This window comes from Psilocybe cubensis, chromosome 2, assembly GCF_017499595.1.
Source record: "Psilocybe cubensis strain MGC-MH-2018 chromosome 2, whole genome shotgun sequence".
NCBI lineage: Eukaryota > Fungi > Basidiomycota > Agaricomycetes > Agaricales > Agrocybaceae > Psilocybe > Psilocybe cubensis.
Genome location: NC_063000.1, coordinates 1,712,623 through 1,732,582, shown reverse-complemented (window position 1 = coordinate 1,732,582; position 19,960 = coordinate 1,712,623). Strand labels below are relative to the sequence as shown.

Genomic DNA, 19,960 nt, shown 5'->3' with positions numbered 1-19,960 from the left:
TTTGAGCTACCAGAACGATTTTGAGAAAGCTGGCTGAATTAGTAACAGAGAAAAAAATTATGAAGAAACTGATTGCAAGCGAAATAGATAATAATAACTTTTGGGCTTGGCGTCAGCCAGTCAGCACTGCCCAGTGGCTGGCTACAACAACCTACAGCAAAGTCAATGTCATTTACATTTCAAAATTAAATCTGAGTCCGAGTTGAAGCAACAGCGCTGTAACTTTTGAGTACCTCTCCCCTTCTACCATTGACCTGCGCCTACCTGCGCCAAAACCTGTACCACGTTCTCCGGACCACAGGATCATCTGGGAATAAGTTCAGCCGCCAGCGCTCATCACTGCTACCTTCAGGTTCCGCAGGAGATCTCCGAACTTCAGGCTTGACCTTGAAATAAATGTTAAATCGTGGATGGTAGAATGAGCCATGTAAATGAACGGTTCTAGATTATCGGGGGGGAGAGCTGCAGTGTATGAGCTTCCTATCGTGGTATGAGACGGGTGGATAAGGACAAACTTCGACATCTTCGTATGGCAGTGCTGCGTATTTGTGCGGGCTTGTCCTTGATCGTCGGACAGATGAAGATCGATTTGTGTTGTGATCGCTCTCTGACTCTGTACGATAGCGCGCGCCTCTTCCCGTTACATCCATCATGCAAAGGCATAGCTTCACTGCCCTCAACTCAACCTTTGTGGTTGATTCTGAATACCAGTTCGTGAAAGAACTCGGCCAGGGCGCGTATGGTTGTGTTGTCGCCGCTAGGCACCGTCGGTCAGGAGAGGGATGTGCTATCAAGAAAATCACTAACATCAACACTAAGGTGTGTCCATACTCATGTCTTCAGTTCGATATACTGATTGGATCGCTAGCGAATTCTTACCAAACGATGCCTTCGAGAGATAAGGTAACACATCGTCCATCTATCTGGTCATCTTTGCTGAACAACACGGCGCAGACTCCTCCACCACTTTCGTGGACACAAAAATGTTTGTGCGATTTTTGCGAGGATTATTTCTGCATGTAACCAGGTCATGTCTAGATCACTTGCTTGTACGACATGGATATTGTTTTTCAACCAAACGGCAATTTCGATGAGGTTTATCTCTATGTATGTTCTTCGCCTCTGTGAATTCAGAATACTAATTAAAGTTTTGATGTAGGAAGAGCTCATGGAAGCCGATTTACATGCGATTGTAAACTTTTTTATTTCATCGATAAATGATGTTTCATTGAATCCATTGCCGCCCAGATTCGTTCAGGTCAACCTTTGACGGATGCCCATTTTCAATCCTTCATTTACCAGACATTGTGTGGTTTGAAATATATTCACTCGGCCAATGTTTTACATCGTGACTTAAAACCTGGAAATCTTCTTGTCAATGCCGATTGCGAACTCAAGATTTGTGATTTTGGCCTTGCTAGAGGATATACCCCGGGTGGAGGTACATCAAAAGCTGCTGGAAATCAAGGATTTATGACCGAATATGTGGCAACTCGATGGTACCGCGCTCCGGAAATCATGCTGAGTTTCGCCAATTATGTCAGTATTCTTGCTTAATTTCAGGTTAACTCTATTACAACTTATTCGTGACAGTCAACCGCAATTGATGTATGGTCCGTAGGTTGCATTCTCGCTGAACTCTTGGGAGGAAAACCTATCTATAAAGGAAGGGAGTAAGTGTTGCTCTCTTCAATCTTGACGTACAATCAATTCCCACTCTTGCAGCTATGTTGATCAGCTCAACCAAATTCTTCACTATCTCGGTACACCGTCAGAAGACACCCTTCGACGGGTGGGATCACCTCGTGTAAGCGCTTTCCTGATAGTACATCAATAACGTTTGCTGATAATCGCAATGAAATAACCACAATGGATCAGGCTCAAGATTATATCCGATCTTTACCCATTAAACCAAGAGTTCCCTTTTCTACTTTATTCCCTCAAGCCAACCCTTTGGCCATTGACTTGCTGTCACAAATGCTATGCTTCGATCCTGCTAAGCGCATGAGTTGTGAACAAGCCTTGAATCACCCTTACCTCCAGGTTTGGCATGATCCTGCTGATGAGCCAATTTGTGAAGCAGTAGGCAACACCATAACTTCATAAATTACGGCTTAACCTTATTCCTACAGAAATTCGATTTCGGTTTTGAGGAGGAGGACAGTATTGATGGCATGAAGAGATTGATTATCAACGAAGTCAATTCATTCCGTGCAGAAGTTCGCGCCCAGGCGAGAGCCGCCGGACAGATCCGTCGTCAAGAGAGGTACGTTCCTTAGTCTCCTAGTTAAGTTCGTATCTGTGATCATTTTTCGACCTAGTTTACCAATCCCAAGCCGGGAAGAAATCCTAAGCTCTCCTGTGCAGGAGTATGGACCTCATCACGGAGCCACATCCAGTTTTACGGCTGCTCATTCTGCCCCACGACCCCCAAGCCCCATCATGGACGATCCCAGTGAAGAACTCGAACGTGAACTTGCTGCCAGCGTTAAGAGATAGTCCCAGCAACGGATTCGAGGGTTATACCAGGCAATCTTAGTTTTGTTCAACAGCCTTTCTTGAGATAATGATTACTTCCATTATGTGTCTAAACGGATTGATATCGAGTAGTGTTAGTACATAGTAGTTTTAAAGGAAAGTGTAAATATATCACGCCTATCATGCAGGCACCTCACTAATCAGTTTTTTTTTAAAAAATAAAAAAGAAAATGAACACAAATTTGATTGCTATATGAAAGCATAAACGAGATGAAGACAAGAGACGTGATCAATATCAGGTCTCCTCTGGTGCAACGTCTTGCTCATTTCCGTTCATAGCTGATTCAATAGAAGTGCCTTTGGCGTTACAGATGAAGGCTTTCACTTTTTGCAGATCCTTTCCAAGCCCATCATCGCTTTCAACACCCCCGCTGACGTCTACGGCCCATGGCTGAACGTGAGTAATAGCACTTGCTACATTGTCCGGGGTTAGGCCACCAGCGAGGATGATAGGTAACGGGAAGGTTGATGGTGGTGAGGTTTGGCTTGTTGATGGAGTTGCGGGGCTATCCGCTCTCTCGCCACCATCTGGTGTCTCGTTTTGGCTCTCCGGAAGTGTAGCCTTCTTCGCATATGAAATGTTAGTAACTATTTCGCCATCAATCACAATTCTTTTGGCCAAATCCCAGTCCACGACTTTCCCTGTCCCACCACTGACCCCACTGCCATCTTCCCTCATACTGTCAAGAAGTATATATTGATGAGCGCCTGCGCGTGTTATATTTTCGAGCCCCTTTCCGGACTTGCTGACGTGGAAAACTCGAATTACAGGAACAGGAATATGATGGGCCCAATCAATGGGCTCTGATCCATGTAGCTGGACAATGTCGAGTTGAACTGCAGCAACCGTCTGCAAAATGTCATCTAAAGATGAGTTTTGGAAGACTCCAACCAGCAGAGGACGATATTTTGTGGATGAAAGCCGGGTGGCTTGGGTTGTAAACCATGGCACATTACTTTGGTCGACTGGTTCAACTTGCTCTGACGTGAATCTCTGGAAACGTAAATTACGAATGGCCTTTGACACCTCTTGAGCTTCATGGACTGTGATAGCACGCTTGGAGGTTTTTACAAACATTAGGCCGAGCATATCAGCCCCAGCTTCGGCGACCAGTAATGCTTCCTGTGTGGACCTGATCCCACAGATCTTTACCAAAGGTGGATTTGATCGCCAGGCTGGAGGCTGTGGTGGAGAGGGTGGAACTGAAAAGAGTTCACGGACGAAGGCAGCGGTGTCTTTAGCGCGCATCAAGCTCTCTCCGATCAGAACAGCGCCTACCCCCTCAGACGCGTAGCGTTTAACGTCCTCTGCAGTCGAGATGCCGCTCAAAGCACATAGCGTAACGTCTTTCCCTTTTACCATGTCGCTAAGTCGGCTCGTCGTCCCCATATCTACCTGAAAGTCGTGCAAATTTCGGTTGTTGACCCCAATAACTTTTGCCTGCAATGCGAGCGCGATTTCCATCTCCTTTGCATTATTGACTTCAACCAAAGGCTCCATGTTGAGCTCCAAGCTGAAAGCATATAGATCTTTGAGCAAAGCCTCTGGGAGCATGCTAACGATCAGGAGGACAGTATCTGCACCCCATAAACGTGCCTCTAAAATTTGATACCGACTCAGAATAAAGTCCTTCCGCAATATTGCTGGTCGATTAGGAAGGTGAGCCACACTGAGACGAGCGTGTAGCATATCTTGTAGTGATCCCAGGAACCATTTTGGTTCAGTTAAAACCGAAATTGTGTGCGCTCCAGAGAGTGCATACGTTAACGCTTGCTTTGCGGGAGAAGTAGAAACCGAGATGGGACCTTTGGAGGGTGATGCTCGCTTGATTTCAGCAAATAACGATGGCTGTCCAGGGACAGTTTGTTTGATCCGAGAAACGAAAGAAATAAGGGGTGGGGCGATATTAAGTGAAAGAAGTATCTCCAAGTCAGCTAACGTAGTTCCTGGAGTATTTTGTGCGAGTGCGACATCAGCAAGGCGCTGTGCGTAGATTTTTTCCAAGATAGTGGGCACTTTGGCCTTTACTCCTGGTTTTGAAGAAATATCTTTTGAAAGCGCTTCAAAAGGAAATGGGGGAAGGGTGTTATCTAATACTCGGCTCTCCGGATTTTCTTCCCATGTTCCACCACGAAGGGAAAGGAAGTTTCGGATAAGTTCATTTCCACCTTCACTGAGGATGCTCTCGGGGTGATATTGGACCGCCTCAACGGTATACTGTCGATGGCGCACTCCCATAATAACCCCAGATTCTTCGGTTGCTGAAGTAATGGCCAGCTCAGCTGGAAGTGTGGTCTGATCCGCGCTCAGAGAATGATACCGAATGGACTTGATGCCTTGAGGAACCCCTCTAAAGCAACCCCGACCATCGTGTCGAACAGCACTGACTTTGCCATGCATAATCTCTCCAGCGTAGCTGGAATGTCGTTTGATGTTAGTGACACTAACCAATGGGTTCCATAGAGTCTATAAAAGTGGACTCACGCAATCTTTCCACCATACAAATCTACAAGGCATTCCAAACCCATGCACACCCCCAGGACAGGGACTTTGCCTTGGAAATACCTGATCGCGGCATTTGAGATACCTGAGTCAGTCTGAGGGTGTCCTGGCCCGGGAGAAATCACAAGAGACTTGATCTGAAGTTGGGGGAACAAGGACGGTGATATGGCATCGTTGCGGATGACGGTAACTTCAGCTCCTTGAAGACAAAGTTGCTGATAAAGATTCCATGTAAATGAATCGAAATTATCGATCATAAGGACATCTAGCTGCCCAGTCAGATGTGGGGGTAGTTTCTGGGAAGCCATGATTATCCGCCGGAAACTAGATGTAGAACAGAAGAGGGGCAATGAGGTGCACTATTATGGGTGTGGCCTCAGCGATTAAATGGCCTGCAAGTTTTTATCAACGTGACATCTCGGTCATTGGCAATTACCGTTTAAGGGTTAGCCCCTAAGCTCAAGGCGAAATTGATTCTGAATAAGGCAGACCCGCCGACACAACTCGGCTTCACAACAATTCATTCGATACGTTACAGACATGCTTTCGTACGTTTGTTAAAGAAATGGGATTATGTGTGGGTGTAATGGAAATGAAACGCCTCCATTCGCTGTTTTCAACTAGAAGGAGAATCCTGTTTTCCGAGAAGGAAGGATATCGTATTGTAAGCTGCCCATGGGACAAATTCTGTGTAACTTCATTAGCTACGGCCTACTACTAATGGCGTCAGGTTCAAAGTACTCACGAGGAGTCATATGTCCACTAAAATAGAATTCGACATCTACAGAATCGCCACATTATGGCCAGATTAAATCGATCACCGCTTCAGACTGATGGTACTACTTACAGGTAAGTTTCCGTTCGGTATGCATGTTCCCGAACACTCCCATATTCTTCACTGTAAATGACTCATCTTCTATAGGGTTGTGAAATCCTTGAGCGCCTCCCCAGGTCATGTTTCTGCATATTGGTATCATCGTCAACCATTGGTTCCAACATAGTACATCATCGAACACGTACTGGATAGCAATGCGGGTTCCCTCTGCCACCAATATAAAATCCTGTTGTGCCCGGTCAAGAGTCTCCTTGACTGAGCATGACTAAAGATAACTTACAGCCAGTCCATGCACAATCACGGTCCTCACAGACTTGTCGATGACGTTAGGTAAAACACTCAGTGTAGAAGGAATAGATGTATCGCTTCCTGGACCTCCAGTGACGGGATTAATGTAAACCGAGTTGTCCGTGCAGGAGCTCCAGTCAATGTGTGGGGCATGAATAGCGTCTTGGACCTGAAATTATTTATCAACAAACATGTCTGTCTAAGATTGAAAATTCATCTCACGTCGGTCCTGAGCGAAGTTGTTATTATGTAAGCCAGCTGGCTCGAGATTTGCGGGAAACATACCGGTTGAAGTAGATAAATTGCTGGGTATCTCGAGGGAAGCCAAGAACGCTCCCTACATAACGTCTTTTAATCGTTCATACTCTCATGTCAAATAGAAGGGGACTGACAGAGATTGGGGAAGGTATCGGATACTCTGAGGGTCAAGTTGAGTTTATTCACTTTTCGGTGTCACTGGCCAACATATTAGAACTGACTGTCTTACCGGTAGACGTCGAACACTGGGTTCAAGCTATTAATTAAGATTGATGAATATAAAGTTCATGAAGACGAGGATTTAATTGAACTTACACTCCGATCGCGCGTTGTATGGCGCTGTGCATTCGGCAAGACGCAGTCGTTCTAAACGTACCGTTCGTCCCAACAAGAGGAAGTTGGCCAGCAGGAGGGTACGTGACAAATTTGTCGAGATAATCAGTGTATCCACAGCTGTCCGATATTTGTTGCAATTCAGCCCAGAAAGAACTATTGAATGGGAATAAATTTTTGTTCGCCTATATGGGTTCTCGTCAGAAAATACTATGGCAAAAGGGACAAGGACTCTTGCCTGAGCAAAGCGAAGCGCCGGAATATCTTGCTGCACAGTGCCATAGGACAAAGATGGATCAGCAATCCATATACCCTTCAGGTTAAGATCGAGACCAGGATGCTCATAGATCCAGTTGGCAATATATGGGACGTCTCAAAAGGATATCAGTAGATATTACTGTCTTCACCAGGAAAGAGCTTACAGAATCCAGCATACTAAATTTTTATGATTAGAACGGATATAGTCACCAAGCCCAACAAAAACAACTTACACTTTCCCCTGTGAGCCACAAATTATTGCCCTTGAGTTCGCTGAAAACTTCCAAAAATTGAACAAGAAATCCCATAAGCTGTTCGCCCAACTCATCATCATTCGAGATGCTTGGAGTTCCTTGACTGAAACCAGTCTGTCATATAATTGTAAATACAAAATTATTATATTAGGCATCACGTCACTGACCCCGACAGGTTGTTCCACCCAAAGCACGTGGGATAGATTTGTCCAGGACCAGGGATTACTGTCAATCATAAATCAGGTCATCAATTATACAGCAAAATTCCCGCCAACTTACGGAGTAGGCGCCGACTGACCCCACGACCAAGCTGGGATATATCAGTAAGAATAAAGAAAAAGAGGAATTTAAACTACATATAGGCCCATTCTCTTGCAAAAAACCTTCCAAAGAGGAGCATCCAGGGCCACCTATTGAGAGATTTAATTGAAGAGACCAAAACATGGAAGTTTTAATTTGACTTCACCATTAGTCCAGAATGTCAAATCTTTCGTGTCAGATGGATTATTTGCAGGCCAAAACCTACAAAGTAATTGTTGACTCTTTGTATAGTTTGATAATGTGCGACCTACCAAAAGAATAGCTTCCTTGTTTCATTTTTGGCTCCCGAAATGGGCATCAAACCTGACCAAGAAGGGCCAGCATCGAAATTAACTGTGGAACAATTATGTGTGGATTGACTAACAGAATATAAAATAGATAACTAGCCATCGGGTAATTTCGTTCCGTCGACGAAGAATTTCTTTGCAGCAGGGTTTTTGAATGTGATAGTAGAGCCTATAGCAGGAGTACCAGGAGGTTTTTTGGCGGAGTCCATTAAGCTTGCAAAACGGCTGAACTGTTCTCGTTGAATGTTACGAGCATTTTGTATGCTATCGAATGCATCGTTCTGTGAGAGAGCAGTCTGAAGACACGCAGACAAAGTCAACAAGGCCGCAATGATACGCATAGTGAGAGAAGAGTTCGGTTGTGTTGATCAGAAACCCAAACGCTTCCTGTTATATAGAAAAAAGTGGTGGGGTGCCGCTAATAATAATTGAATGTAACGCTGGACGACTCTCAAGCTGTCGCGATAAGGATTCGAAGGACCGTCACATGGGATGCTCCATTGTGCCGCAAAGGGGCTCCTTTTCTGTTCATTATGTCGAAGTTTATTGACGACTGTCGGGAGAGAGAGCTAGTTCCACTTCTCCATGCCAGTTTTTAAAGCCAGTTTTTGAAGATACTGGCGTATTAAACCGTCACCACAAATCAAAGCTGTTATACTTTTCATGACACCGATAGGGAAATATGCCATCGTCATCAACATCGGGCAACCAAAAATGCCAGTCTTGAATACCCATAGCGGCTACACCATAGAGCCCGCAGAAAATCGTCCTGCCCAAATTGAGAACCGCATGCATATGACATGAAAATGGATTGCCAGGATGCCATTCTTTCGTCCGAAAGAGATTAAAGAACTGTTCATCTCAACGGTGAATGCAAGGTCAATGACGTAAAAATAGTCAGACTTGTGGAAGCGAAGACAATTTCACTTACAAATTCGCAATTGCTGATAAAGTTGTTCACACTGATTGGTGGGTAGTATATATAGGGCAATGTCCATGAGGCTAACAGATTGCAGGGTGGCGGAGAAAAATTCTGGAAGTTGTGAAGACCTAAAAGCATCGCGTGTGGTTAAGCCGAGTAGTACCGTTCAACCTGCACATGATTATTGAACGGACCGTTACTGGTAAAAACATTAGTGGAGAACCCAGAAAATGTCTTTGGAGGCCAAAACGTAATATGAAGGCAAATGCATCCGGCCATGTAACATGACTACAAACCGTTGAGGTTCAACGAATTCGTGGTATTTGAATATATTGGAAAATATGCGTTTTTCCTCTATCCAGCACAGCAGTAGCATGCAAATGATGGTGGGAATAAATAACCCAATATGTCGCTCTCAGCACGCTACCACTGTTCCACTCCCCTGCTTCAGAGTGTGGTGTGACACCATGTTGCCTGTTTACTATCAATATCATTCTCAGTGAATGCGACCTTCTTTGCCTCATAGCTTACACCAACGCATTTGAAAGGTTTAATCTAACCAATCCCTGCATGGGTTCTCTTCGAGGCCAAAGAAGTGCTGGGTCACCTTTGTAACACAATCCAACACTCCCTCACTACCTGAGTGACCAAAGAATTTGACATGTCCAACACAACCGATGAGTTTTGTCACAAAGTCATAGCCCCTGCAGCACCACCACTCCTCCAGAATGGAAAGATTGTCATCCAAGGTAGCGTCAAGTTTTCCGTGCCATGACTGCCGTTGCTGACTTGGATTGATTTAGCCTACCATGTGAGGAAGATCTCTGTTTTTAATTACACAGGCTCATAATACTGCCCTAGATTGGTTGGATGATTTCTGGGCTCCTGGCGCTACTAGCAATTATGACTTCTTTCTGGCTTATAAAGCAGCACGTTCAATGGTATATGAATGTTCGTTCATCCTCTGTTTACCGCAATACGCTGCTAAGTGTTCTGATGATACAGAGAAAGGAGCAAAGATGTATGCTTTATTCACAGACACATAATTCATTATTACTGATATGACAAAGATATTGTCCGCTTACTTTTTATGGTTCCGTTGTACGCCCTGATCAGCTTTGGATCATTCGTATTTTGGGTATGACTCTGACGCTCTGTTTTGACTTAAGCTCATCTGTTCTAGAACCACGCAACACCAATCATACTAATTCGAGATGCTTATGAGGCCATTGTTTTAACAGCTTTTTTCTACCTATTACTGATGTATGTGGATCACGATGTCGAAGAGCAAAAGCGCGTCTTTATCAGGCGCGGGATGTCCTTGGAGGCCGATGCCGTTGCTCAACGAAATGGAAAACACATTTCAAAGTGGGTTTTCCCTCTGGGATTCGTTAGATGGAAACCTAAGGTTAGAATTCTCATAACATGCAGTGGCAAGCTTTTGTTTACCTTGAAGCTGTATTCAGGATGGTCTATACTTCCTTCAATTGATGAAATGGGGAATACTTCAATATTGTGTTATCCGACCTACGTTAGTAAAATTGTCAAACTGATTAATATATATTTACCTATAGTTCTGTGAGAGCAGATCAACTCTGGCTGCTGTCATTCTTGACTACATGGGTCTGTACTGTGAAAGTTCCTGGGGTTTGGGATGGGGTCATATATATGTAAGCTTTAGCTCCACTTTTCATTTACACCTAAGTCATGCTACACAGATCACTATCATCATGTCAATATCAGTAACTATTGCCATGTACTGCTTGATTCAACTCTACGTCACTGTCTCCTCTGAACTGGCGGAGCACAAGCCTCTATTGAAACTATTCTCCGTGAAGGCTGTTGGTAAGTTTCTGTATTGAAACTTATTTTAGCAACTTGCACATAAAGTGGACAGTTTTTCTCACTTTCTGGCAGGCTACATTTCTGTCACTTCTCAGTATGTTTGGAGTTATTAAAAATGTGAGTCTTAGGTTACTCCAAATCAGTGTCAACACCTGATGTAGTTGCAGACAAAATATATGACTGCAGATGACGTCAACATCGGCATTGCTGCAGTTCTGGAAACATTTGAAATGATGTGAGCTTACTCCCAATTGCACGAGCACATACTCACCTGTTAATACAGGCTTTTTGCTTTCTTACATATTAAGGCGTTCAGTTACAAACCATACAAATATCCACGTCTCGATGTCTTTGATGAATTTGCAACACCCCAAAAAACTCCCCCATGGCGCTCTCTCGCGCATGCAATGGACTTCCGAGAAACCTTTCGGGAAATTTGGATTGGGATTGTTTACATGTTCTACAAGCTACGTGGAAGAGAACCAATAACCGATTTGAAAGTCAAACGGGAAGGGCACTACTCAGGTGCCTTTGGAATGCAAAGGCCATTGCCTGGTGACGGGAAGTCGGTATCTCGGCAGTTAGAGCATCGTCCCAAATTGAATACAGCGACCTTGCCAAGTGTTCAGATTGAAGTTGATAAGGCGGTTGAAGTAGAGGGAGAAAGGCAGTGGCTGATGCTAGAGGATTTTGATCGACGTGGGCTTCATCCGAAGCGGGAGAAGAGTGACAGTCTTCAGGAACAGATCGACCGTGAGCTGGAGAGGCTCCGATGCCAAGACAGTTCGTTTTTTATTACTTTTCACTTTCTCCCCAATCTTTAACGACGGCCACAGCGGATAAACACAGTATCCAGAATCCCATTATTAACCGAGTACGACACCAGGGTGGTCAACGTTCGTGGTGGCGTAATGTCTACTACCGCATCTCTCAATCTAGTCCTGACGGGGACGATGCTGAAAAAGAACCATTACAACAGCGAAGACAATTGTCTCCCCGTCGACTTCGTACTTTCGGTGACGCCGAGCTCAAAGATGAACTCTGTAATCTAGACGATCAGCCTCCTCAAAGCGTGCTTTACCCGCTTCAATCTCACTGGCCAAGAACCGTGAATAAGGAAGCTCAATTTGAAGCTACAGGCAATGGTCGTGGCGAGCAATCAATCGATGAAAATTATAAAGTGTTGCATCAGAATCACAATCCGGAGACTCGCCTATTAATCAACTCCCCTGCACCTTCTCCTTATCGCGCTTCGAGATCGTCGCCTGACGCTTCTCATCTTCCTTCTTCCAAATTACAAACTCCCATAAACGGCGTTCCCCGGCCATTGACTTACGACGATCCATATCTGTTTAATGTTCCCATCAGATATCCCATTGATCCAAATGAAGGAAACCACCCCCCACCTTCCGCTAGAAAGCAAAATGGACCGTCATCGCGCCCTTTTGGCAACACTTTAACCATGCCAGTTCCTTTAGACCCTCAAAGTCCATTACATTGCAAAAACGCTCGGTATTCCTTGAGCTCGTCCTCAGTACTAACGTCATTTAACTCAAATCCCGGAGTTTCTGGCTATGCACAGCGGAAGGTAAATTTTGACAATCCTCGTTCGTCTATCCATAGGCGAGAGCCTGCTGGAGAGTCTCAAGACAATGTAACGTGGCATCAGAAGCACACAAATCCCGCTTATTCTCGGATCCGCTTTTCACGTATACCGTCCATTCATTCTGCAACTCAGACTTCAAACGCGATTATATTTCCAAGGACAGAGCGTCCTTGACACTCTTCACATGTTACATTTGGTCTCTCTACCCACGTATCCCTATCTAACGACTAGCAATTTACGAATTTCGAAACGACTTTACGACAGAGGACTTCTGCACGCAATCATTATGGTTATCTGCGATTTATCATGTAATATTGTCAAATATATACTTTTTGTCATACTGTATCGAATTTGAAACACGCAAAGGAATATGAATTAACGGCAAAAGTAGATAAAGAGTCGGAAAAAGTGTTGTCGATACAATGGTTAATAATAGAAGGGTGAAGACGTGTACGTTCCAGTGGAGAGCTCAGGGAAGCAAATTCCGTGGATCTAAAGCTATAAGAATACAACTTGAAGCAGCATGATATGAGGACCGAAAGAATCACAATACAAATACATGTCAAGCGAGAAAGAATGGATACAGCTTAACTGAAAAAGAAGAAGCGTCAGAATAAAGAAGGGGATAGAGAGGATAGTCAAGTGCAATGGGGAAAAATGATATTCACGGAAGAAGTCATCTTGGGGCCATGATCAGGCCGAGTTTTCCTCTCTCCAGTTTTACGACGTAGCCGGAGAGAGGTTCGGTCTCGAGGTTATTTATTGCATATTCAGGGTGGACGACACGACGTGCATTGATCTTGTTCAGGATCATTTTCGTTTCTGTCGCTCTTTCGACGTCAGAAGAGTTGGCTGGATCATCAAGGGAATTATCGAGAGCTCGTCCAACACAGAGAGTATCTTCGAAAACAGAGGGGTCAACCACAGGGGAAGCTACATCGAGCAGTTCTTTCCCGATATCTCCACAATGAGCCAGACGCTCATGTTGTTCAGGAGTAGTCGGGTTGAACAGATTGACACAAAAGTCGAGAGATCTTTGTAACTCCGTCTCTGAAAGGCGGGCACCCATATCAGAAGCCCCTTGTATGACTTGATATAAAGAACGAATGAGATGGCGAAAAGGTACGGAGATTTGGGGACTAACCAGGTCGTAAAAAGGAAAAGGCTCGATCATAGTTATCCTCATCGATGTCTGAGAGGATATCGTCGCTTTGCGAACGAATTTGTTTATATGCACTTAAAACTACGACTTGAAACCTGATAAATGATTGAGCATACCAAATCACGGACAAAGGCCCAATCAACATACCTTGTGTAGCTGGTAGAAACTCTTCGGGTGTGCCATTCCGCCGCGGTAGTTTCCAGGCAATGACCGCGGATTGAAGCACAGATTGTGGCGGCTGCGGACAAAGCAGAAGTCATTGCCAGATGTACACCACTTGAAAAGAAGGGGTCGATGAAAGCTAATTTTTGGTTAGTTTACTCGAGAATTTTGGACATTTTTTGAGCGTACCTCCAGCATCGCCTACAATTCTGTATCCAGGACCAGCATATGACGGGGCAGAGTAGCTGAAATCACTGGCACTCTTGACACTTCCATTTATAAGTTTTCCAGAGGTTGTAATCAAATTTACAACACCAGGTGTTAAAGAGAGGTTGGACAAATAACGCATGACAAGTGCAGATTCGCTGCTCGGATTGACGGTGGCTGTCGCGGCAAACGGCGAGGGTGGTAGTGGTTCTTGCAGTTTTGCTTTATACATCTTTTCATTCATAACGACCCCGACCGATGTAGTTCCATTATGGAGAGGAATGAACCATGCCCAGCCAGATTCATCTATTGTAGTGATGTTAGAAAGGCGACAATGGTTTTACTGATAGAAAGAACCTGTTAATGCCTCAAACCAAGGAGCACCTTGTCGACGAGATCCCACACCATAATGTCCAGTATTTTGCCAGTATCCCCAGACAGCAATATTTTTTAATGATACATTAAAATGCCTGTTTTTGAAATATCGAGTGGACAAAATCCCCGCTCTGCCTGTGGCATCAATCAGATAGGTGAAGCTAGTTTTACCGTGGCTGGGTCCAGATGCCGTGAAATTTTTCACAGAAAAATCGGAAGGAAAGAAGCCAGAGAAGGTGGAGCTGGTAGGGGACGCAGGAGGCGATGGTGGGGCAGGAGGGGGTGTGTGCGTCCACGAGACTGATACGGGTCTACTTGGATCCGTCGAGGAAAAGGAAATCGATTCGACCTTTGTCTGCTCATAGACCGAAGCCCCTGTGGACCGGGCATGGTTCAAAAGCATTTGATCAAATTCGGAGCGGACCTGCTTCTGTGTCAGCTTTATTTCTTCTCGAAGAAAAGAATACATACCACGTTCCAGGCATTATTGTTATGACCCAAGGCCACAAAATCGGTGTCTGTACATAAATTTAATGAGAAAAATGCGCGAGAAATCGGCAATCGTAACTCACAGCCTTCTCGCTTGAACTGATTAAATTTTATGGCTGAACCGGGCTTTGAAAGATGAGAAAAAGGATCAAGGGAGAAGAGAGGGAAAACTACCTTTGAAACAAAACCATGATTAACCATTTTTTCCTCTGCCCCAATGAATCGGAGGTAGTGTCGAACAGATGGAATGAGGCTTTCGCCAATGTGGTATCTAGTCACATCAAGGGCATCAGACGAGGAAAAAAAGAAAAGGGTGAAGCATGCCTCGGAAATTTGGATGCCTCGAGAAGGGTGACTTGGATGCCTTCTCTGGCCAATGCTGCTGCTGCATAGGAGCCAGCAGGGCCTCCACCGACGATAAGGACCTGTGTATGCTATATAGGGAGGGTAAGCGGGGAGCAGATGGATATGAGGAGAAGTATGGACCTGGGGAGGGAGAGAAGAGGGGGGTGCGGATGACATGGAGAAGAGGGAAAGGAATGAGAGACAAAACTGGGCGATGATGACTTTATATCATATGCAGACACTGAAAACGAAGGCTCGTAAAGGAAGGCCGACTTCCGAAAGAGGACATCCGCCTTCCATCGACAGTGTTCTCCCAGAGGCACCGGCCGCGGACGCCGATAATCGTAGTTAAACATGAAACTTATATCTGACCATGGACAGTTCCTGTCAAAATAAGCGCACAGTCTTAACCTTGTCCTTGTCCGTCCAGTTTGCCCCCTTCCGCGGCCTCAGGCTCCAAGGTGCGGCCCACAGAACGCCGAGGAATCCTAATACACCAGTAGAACACCGGACGTGCATGCTTCATCTAGTTTGCGTGCTGTTGCCAACATCGACCTGTTAGTATTCGACGTTCTTGGTAGATTTGCTCACCTTTGGGATATGCACCTATCAATCCCTGTCACATTCCATTCAGAGACTGCGTGTTTGTGACAATGCGCGTTTGTGACTTTCCTTGTTCAGCGTGCCCCTGAGTCACTTGCTCCTACTCATGGACTTGATACACCGACTCGCCTTGCGTGCTCAAGAATCAACCCCGGTGACTCCCAGTCAGGACACACAAGAGTCTGTTATCAGTGAGTTTCAGCTTATCTCGTTTCAATGCTCTCTTATAGCGTACTCCTCAGAAATTTTGGATTCCGTTCTTGCGACAGAGGAATATCCCTCTGATCACGCACCTCCTCTGGATATCATTGTCTATGCGTTGAACAATATTCTCCGCCCTGCATTCCTTCCAGAGCTTATGTCTGACTTTCTCCATCTTTTCACTATGGTTGAATTCTATCGGAGAAGGGTGGTTGAAAAGGCTTCCCTGGCAATTGAGATGAACACATTTTATAGTGATAATTCGCAGGCAAATGTTGTCCTTCTAGACGACGAAGACAAACGAATCCTTAAGTCATTTGTCGACGAACAGAAACATGGGAGGAGAATATTTCTTAAAGTCATCAAGGAGTGTTGTATACAAGTGAGTAAACAGCATGGCTACAGATTTTTCTCTTTATTCATTCCCCTTTCACAGGACTTGGAAAGGCTTTGGTTGATGGACTCTAATGTCGACTATTGGGTTCGGTGTCACGAGTATCTATCGATACGAGGCTCACCTGTTACATTTCGATTTGGTTTGACAGACAAAGAGTCTGAGGACTTCGAACGAGGTGTGATTCTAAAACTCAAAGACTTTATGTACTCGACTATGCAGACCGGTGAACAACTCCCACGAAAAGGGTGGGTCGCTCGCTTTGGCTCTTTGAGAGTATTTTGATCATTTTATTCACCAGGAAATCACACCGTGAAGCGATGATAGTGAAAGATTTTCAGCGATTACATACACCTGTTGCAATGAACCAAAAGTTGCTTAATGCAATTGATTACCATCAAAAATATACCCAAGACATAGTTGCGAAGTGGGGCATCATCTCACCCAAACTGTCATAGTCTGTAGAATAGTAATGTAGCAACATGTTATTGTGACATCTACAAGAAAAGTATGCTCTGATAAGCAACTTGAACTCAGACTAGTCCCACTGTATTTTTTGCGAGTATTCTCGGATATTTGATACAAAGGTATCCTGGATTTCAGCCCCAACACCCGCTGCTACCTTCAGAATAATCTCATTAAGCCCCGTGGACCCAAGAACGTCGACATGATCACTGGTATTTGCGCCTCCTCGGGGAATAGTTGGAACAGGACGGTGCGGTAACTATACAAAATATCGCGAATCAGCAGTTAAACACATATTTGAGTGTTGGCTGTTGGAGGATGCGCACTTCAACGGTAGTGATCTTGATCCCTGCTGGGTTCCAGCGTTTGCGTTTCCATCCCTCAACACACATGGCGCCGAGACTTATCAAACTGACAGTACCGTCACCTTCACCCATTTTCACCCCGTTTCGAACCTGCCAGATCGTAAGAATCAACCTACAGTTCTGGGCTATAAGGGTATAACGCCAATACTATACCTTAGGAAATGCGGTTTCGTTCGTGTATGCAGCATCTATCCAGCTTGTTCTTGACAAAGGCATGTCTAGAGGTGGGTGATTATGTTCACATTCATTGATGTTGGCCTCCTCGCATTGAGCATTAGCGGCATCTGGAAATGCCTCATCTTGCTCATATTGGCCTCGAGCATACCAATATGATCTCTGAAAGTTCAACTGAATTGGAAAAGACATCAATTAATTGTTGTGCCACCTACCTCGGTATCTTTTCCATGGCCATACACGCAGTATATTTTCATAGACGGCGCATAAGGCAAGCTGGATGACACAGTGAGTAAAGTGGAAGCTTGTTTAAACACCCCTGTGCACCTGATTTCTAAAGGATTGGACCATTTCGTATGATCCAAGTTGTTTCTTGCTAACTGGGCTTCATCCTTCTCTATTCCATACGAGTAATTAGACTCGAGCATTTTCTGTTAAACGAGGATTTGAGTACATGCGAATTTGAGATCGCTTACAGAACATGCACCTGGAAGGTTGCTGGAGTGTGCTCCAAAATCCAAGTGGATGCATCTACAGCAGTCATATTTATACTTTTATCATTACTTTCGACCGCGTTTGCCCGGAATGCTATAAGCTGTCCGTGACTGTGAGTTGCATCACACTCGTCGTCTGGTGCATGAGTATCGTTTCCCCAAACGTCGTTTCCTCCCTGCAAAGGTCGTAGATATAGGTTCAAGCTCAGTGAATTGAATAACTCACTTTCATCCACATACTAGCGCTGCCTGCCCAGCTGCGGAACAGTGCTTGCCGCTCTTTCCGTGAAAAGAAACGTTCCAGAACTACGAAAATTATTCAAGATCACTTCTTGATGCTAATTGCTACTCTGTTCACCATAGGCACCAGCTGGATGCATTTGGACTGTATCCTTCATTTCTCCAGAGAGAAAGGCTGCCATCGCTTTAGCCTACATCTCGTTAGATTTGATCAGAATGACGTACGGAGAACTACATACCACACCCTACATAAGGGAAGAATAAACATCAATTATTATTATCCTACGGGAGCGAGTTCATGTTCATACCAAGTGAGTTGGGGCGATGGCTATGTGGCTCTCAATATGTTTCTGGTATTGGAATTCAGATTTTCACCTCAAGAGGTTCAAAGGAAAAAAAGAGAGGAATACCTCGACCCAATCGGAACCGCCATTCCCGTGCAAAGGTGACTCTACCCACTTAGAGCTAAAAACATGAGATTCAACATAGGTTGTCAAACATGGTGTAAGATCTCACAAATACTATTGGTATGGAGGTGTAGTGAGATGCATATTCACAGAATAAGCATCAATGTCCATACCAGAAACACCTATTTCAGTTTGAGTGGATTAGAAATGAAACAAGATGTTCGGCTTACTGAACAACCCATGGAGTGTGCAGCTACTACAACCTTTTTTCGTTGTCGTTGTCTGGGTTGAAACGCTTGAGAGAAATACAAATGAGTATCAACAAAGGACGCCTACCTTAAGCTTTCAATAGTGGTTTTTAACTTTGAAAAATATCCATCTCGTTCTTCTAAATTGTAATATGATAATCGCCAATCATACGGAGCGAGAAACAAGTTATTGGTGTCATAGTTAATCACAGCTAAGTTTTCTACAATTTTGGACCTATTGAAGACCTTTAGAACGAGTTTTTAATATTAAAAGACGGAAAGAAACTGGCCAAATCCAATATCCTTGTATCAAAGAACTTGCAGCATCAATGCCCTCCGCCGCACGTATTTTAGCATCCGGTGGATCGAGGCCGGTAACAGGATCAAGCATCATGGCAGCTATCCATTTCTCTTTATTAAATGTGACTTGTGATAGCATGTTAAAACCTCCCCATAGTTTTTCCCGAAAGAAAGGACGATAAGCGGGAGCCGTGGACCATGATTCGAGTCCCTGAGGTATGTCAAATGGAAAGATAAATGTTAACTGACAAGCCTTTCACTCACTGTGGAAACAATTCCAGGTATGAGGACCAGCGGATACTCAGCGCTGAGACCCCGTGCTTTCATGGCTTCTCCTACTTGGAATTCTCGACCGTCGTTATTAAATTTCCAGACTTCTGGAATGCTTGTCCGAAGTCGCGTCCATTCTGCTTCCACTCTCGACATATCAAAACCAGGGAACTCGGGAAGATTGATATCATACTGATTGACGAGAGTCACAACTTGGGCCTGTAGGTCTTGTAGGTCTTGGGGCTCGACGAAAGCAAACCCAAGGAGGGTACCGACTAAACACAGTAAGCTGGGTTAACAAGTTTTATGCCACCAGATACGCTCCACGTACGAACTATTCCAAGAGGAAAAAGAAACCTCCCCGTCGCAAAGAAAGGCTAAATCGGCATATCAGGAAATAGCATGGTTTACTCAAGAACTTCAGAAATAGTAACCCGGTGACTGCGTTTCTTTAAAACTTCTACTTCTGTCTTCAGTCTCTCTTTAGAGTCTATGCGGCCAAGGGTAGATTGTGAGTCGGTTTGAGTCGAAGAACTCTCTGAGTTGTGAGAGGGATCGTTATAAGAAGACTTAGCCCGTTTTCTAAGGCGCATCGTCCTTGTCCTTGTCGTTAAATGACGCGGTTTCGGGATAGGGGAAGTTATGCCGAACGTGTGTCCGGAAAAGGAATTAAGGTTATTTTGGACTGTTGTGTGACAGCCCTTAATGCTTAACATAACGGGGTTGCGACTCAGCAACTGCGTTGGCCGATACTGCTGTAACATCATTGCAATCCTTCGTTCAGGCAACGATCTCAAAAGGCCTTCGCCGC

At 44.7% G+C, this 19,960-nt stretch overlaps 7 protein-coding genes across 7 annotated transcripts; 3 read left to right on the top strand and 4 right to left on the bottom strand.

Annotated features, from left to right (window-relative positions):
* Positions 1-651: 651 nt before the first annotated feature.
* On the top strand, positions 652-2,499 carry JR316_0002066 (Mitogen-activated protein kinase slt2/MPK1; the record flags this gene model as incomplete). The annotated part of the gene is made up of 11 exons (XM_047887861.1): positions 652-819; positions 869-903; positions 955-985; positions 1,039-1,107; positions 1,160-1,192; positions 1,249-1,539; positions 1,594-1,673; positions 1,726-1,807; positions 1,879-2,082; positions 2,133-2,266; positions 2,322-2,499. The coding sequence occupies 11 exons, from the start codon at positions 652-654 to the stop codon at positions 2,497-2,499; spliced, it is 1,305 nt and encodes a 434-aa protein (XP_047752784.1).
* A 274-nt stretch (positions 2,500-2,773) lies between these two features.
* Positions 2,774-5,349, bottom strand: JR316_0002065 (Multifunctional tryptophan biosynthesis protein; the record flags this gene model as incomplete). The annotated part of the gene is made up of 2 exons (XM_047887860.1): positions 2,774-4,955; positions 5,024-5,349. The coding sequence occupies 2 exons, from the start codon at positions 5,347-5,349 to the stop codon at positions 2,774-2,776; spliced, it is 2,508 nt and encodes an 835-aa protein (XP_047752783.1).
* A 531-nt stretch (positions 5,350-5,880) lies between these two features.
* On the bottom strand, positions 5,881-8,216 carry JR316_0002064 (putative serine carboxypeptidase; the record flags this gene model as incomplete). The annotated part of the gene is given in 10 exon segments (XM_047887859.1): positions 5,881-6,141; positions 6,157-6,333; positions 6,387-6,393; positions 6,450-6,501; positions 6,799-6,940; positions 6,967-7,127; positions 7,178-7,190; positions 7,247-7,381; positions 7,547-7,577; positions 7,972-8,216. 10 exon segments carry the CDS (start codon positions 8,214-8,216, stop codon positions 5,881-5,883), a joined length of 1,224 nt encoding a protein of 407 aa, XP_047752782.1.
* A 1,842-nt stretch (positions 8,217-10,058) lies between these two features.
* Positions 10,059-12,422, top strand: JR316_0002063 (Transmembrane protein 184-like protein; the record flags this gene model as incomplete). Its single annotated transcript, XM_047887858.1, has 7 exons — positions 10,059-10,205; positions 10,372-10,467; positions 10,516-10,642; positions 10,695-10,759; positions 10,810-10,877; positions 10,926-11,425; positions 11,479-12,422. 7 exons carry the CDS (start codon positions 10,059-10,061, stop codon positions 12,420-12,422), a joined length of 1,947 nt encoding a protein of 648 aa, XP_047752781.1.
* Positions 12,423-12,924: 502 nt separating this feature from the next.
* JR316_0002062 (Flavin-dependent halogenase armH1) lies at positions 12,925-15,165 on the bottom strand (the record flags this gene model as incomplete). The annotated part of the gene is made up of 9 exons (XM_047887857.1): positions 12,925-13,337; positions 13,393-13,505; positions 13,558-13,711; positions 13,762-14,085; positions 14,137-14,578; positions 14,626-14,672; positions 14,727-14,769; positions 15,000-15,068; positions 15,130-15,165. 9 exons carry the CDS (start codon positions 15,163-15,165, stop codon positions 12,925-12,927), a joined length of 1,641 nt encoding a protein of 546 aa, XP_047752780.1.
* Positions 15,166-15,697: 532 nt separating this feature from the next.
* On the top strand, positions 15,698-16,471 carry JR316_0002061 (uncharacterized protein; the record flags this gene model as incomplete). Its single annotated transcript, XM_047887856.1, has 3 exons — positions 15,698-15,782; positions 15,834-16,174; positions 16,229-16,471. 3 exons carry the CDS (start codon positions 15,698-15,700, stop codon positions 16,469-16,471), a joined length of 669 nt encoding a protein of 222 aa, XP_047752779.1.
* Positions 16,472-16,724: 253 nt separating this feature from the next.
* JR316_0002060 (Phospholipid:diacylglycerol acyltransferase) lies at positions 16,725-19,913 on the bottom strand (the record flags this gene model as incomplete). The annotated part of the gene is made up of 18 exons (XM_047887855.1): positions 16,725-16,910; positions 16,978-17,106; positions 17,170-17,352; positions 17,406-17,466; positions 17,518-17,621; positions 17,678-17,860; positions 17,911-17,990; positions 18,043-18,115; positions 18,164-18,169; positions 18,233-18,274; positions 18,335-18,389; positions 18,482-18,513; positions 18,562-18,613; positions 18,668-18,814; positions 18,870-19,090; positions 19,144-19,424; positions 19,481-19,526; positions 19,584-19,913. 18 exons carry the CDS (start codon positions 19,911-19,913, stop codon positions 16,725-16,727), a joined length of 2,211 nt encoding a protein of 736 aa, XP_047752778.1.
* Between the last annotated feature and the right edge of the window lie 47 nt (positions 19,914-19,960).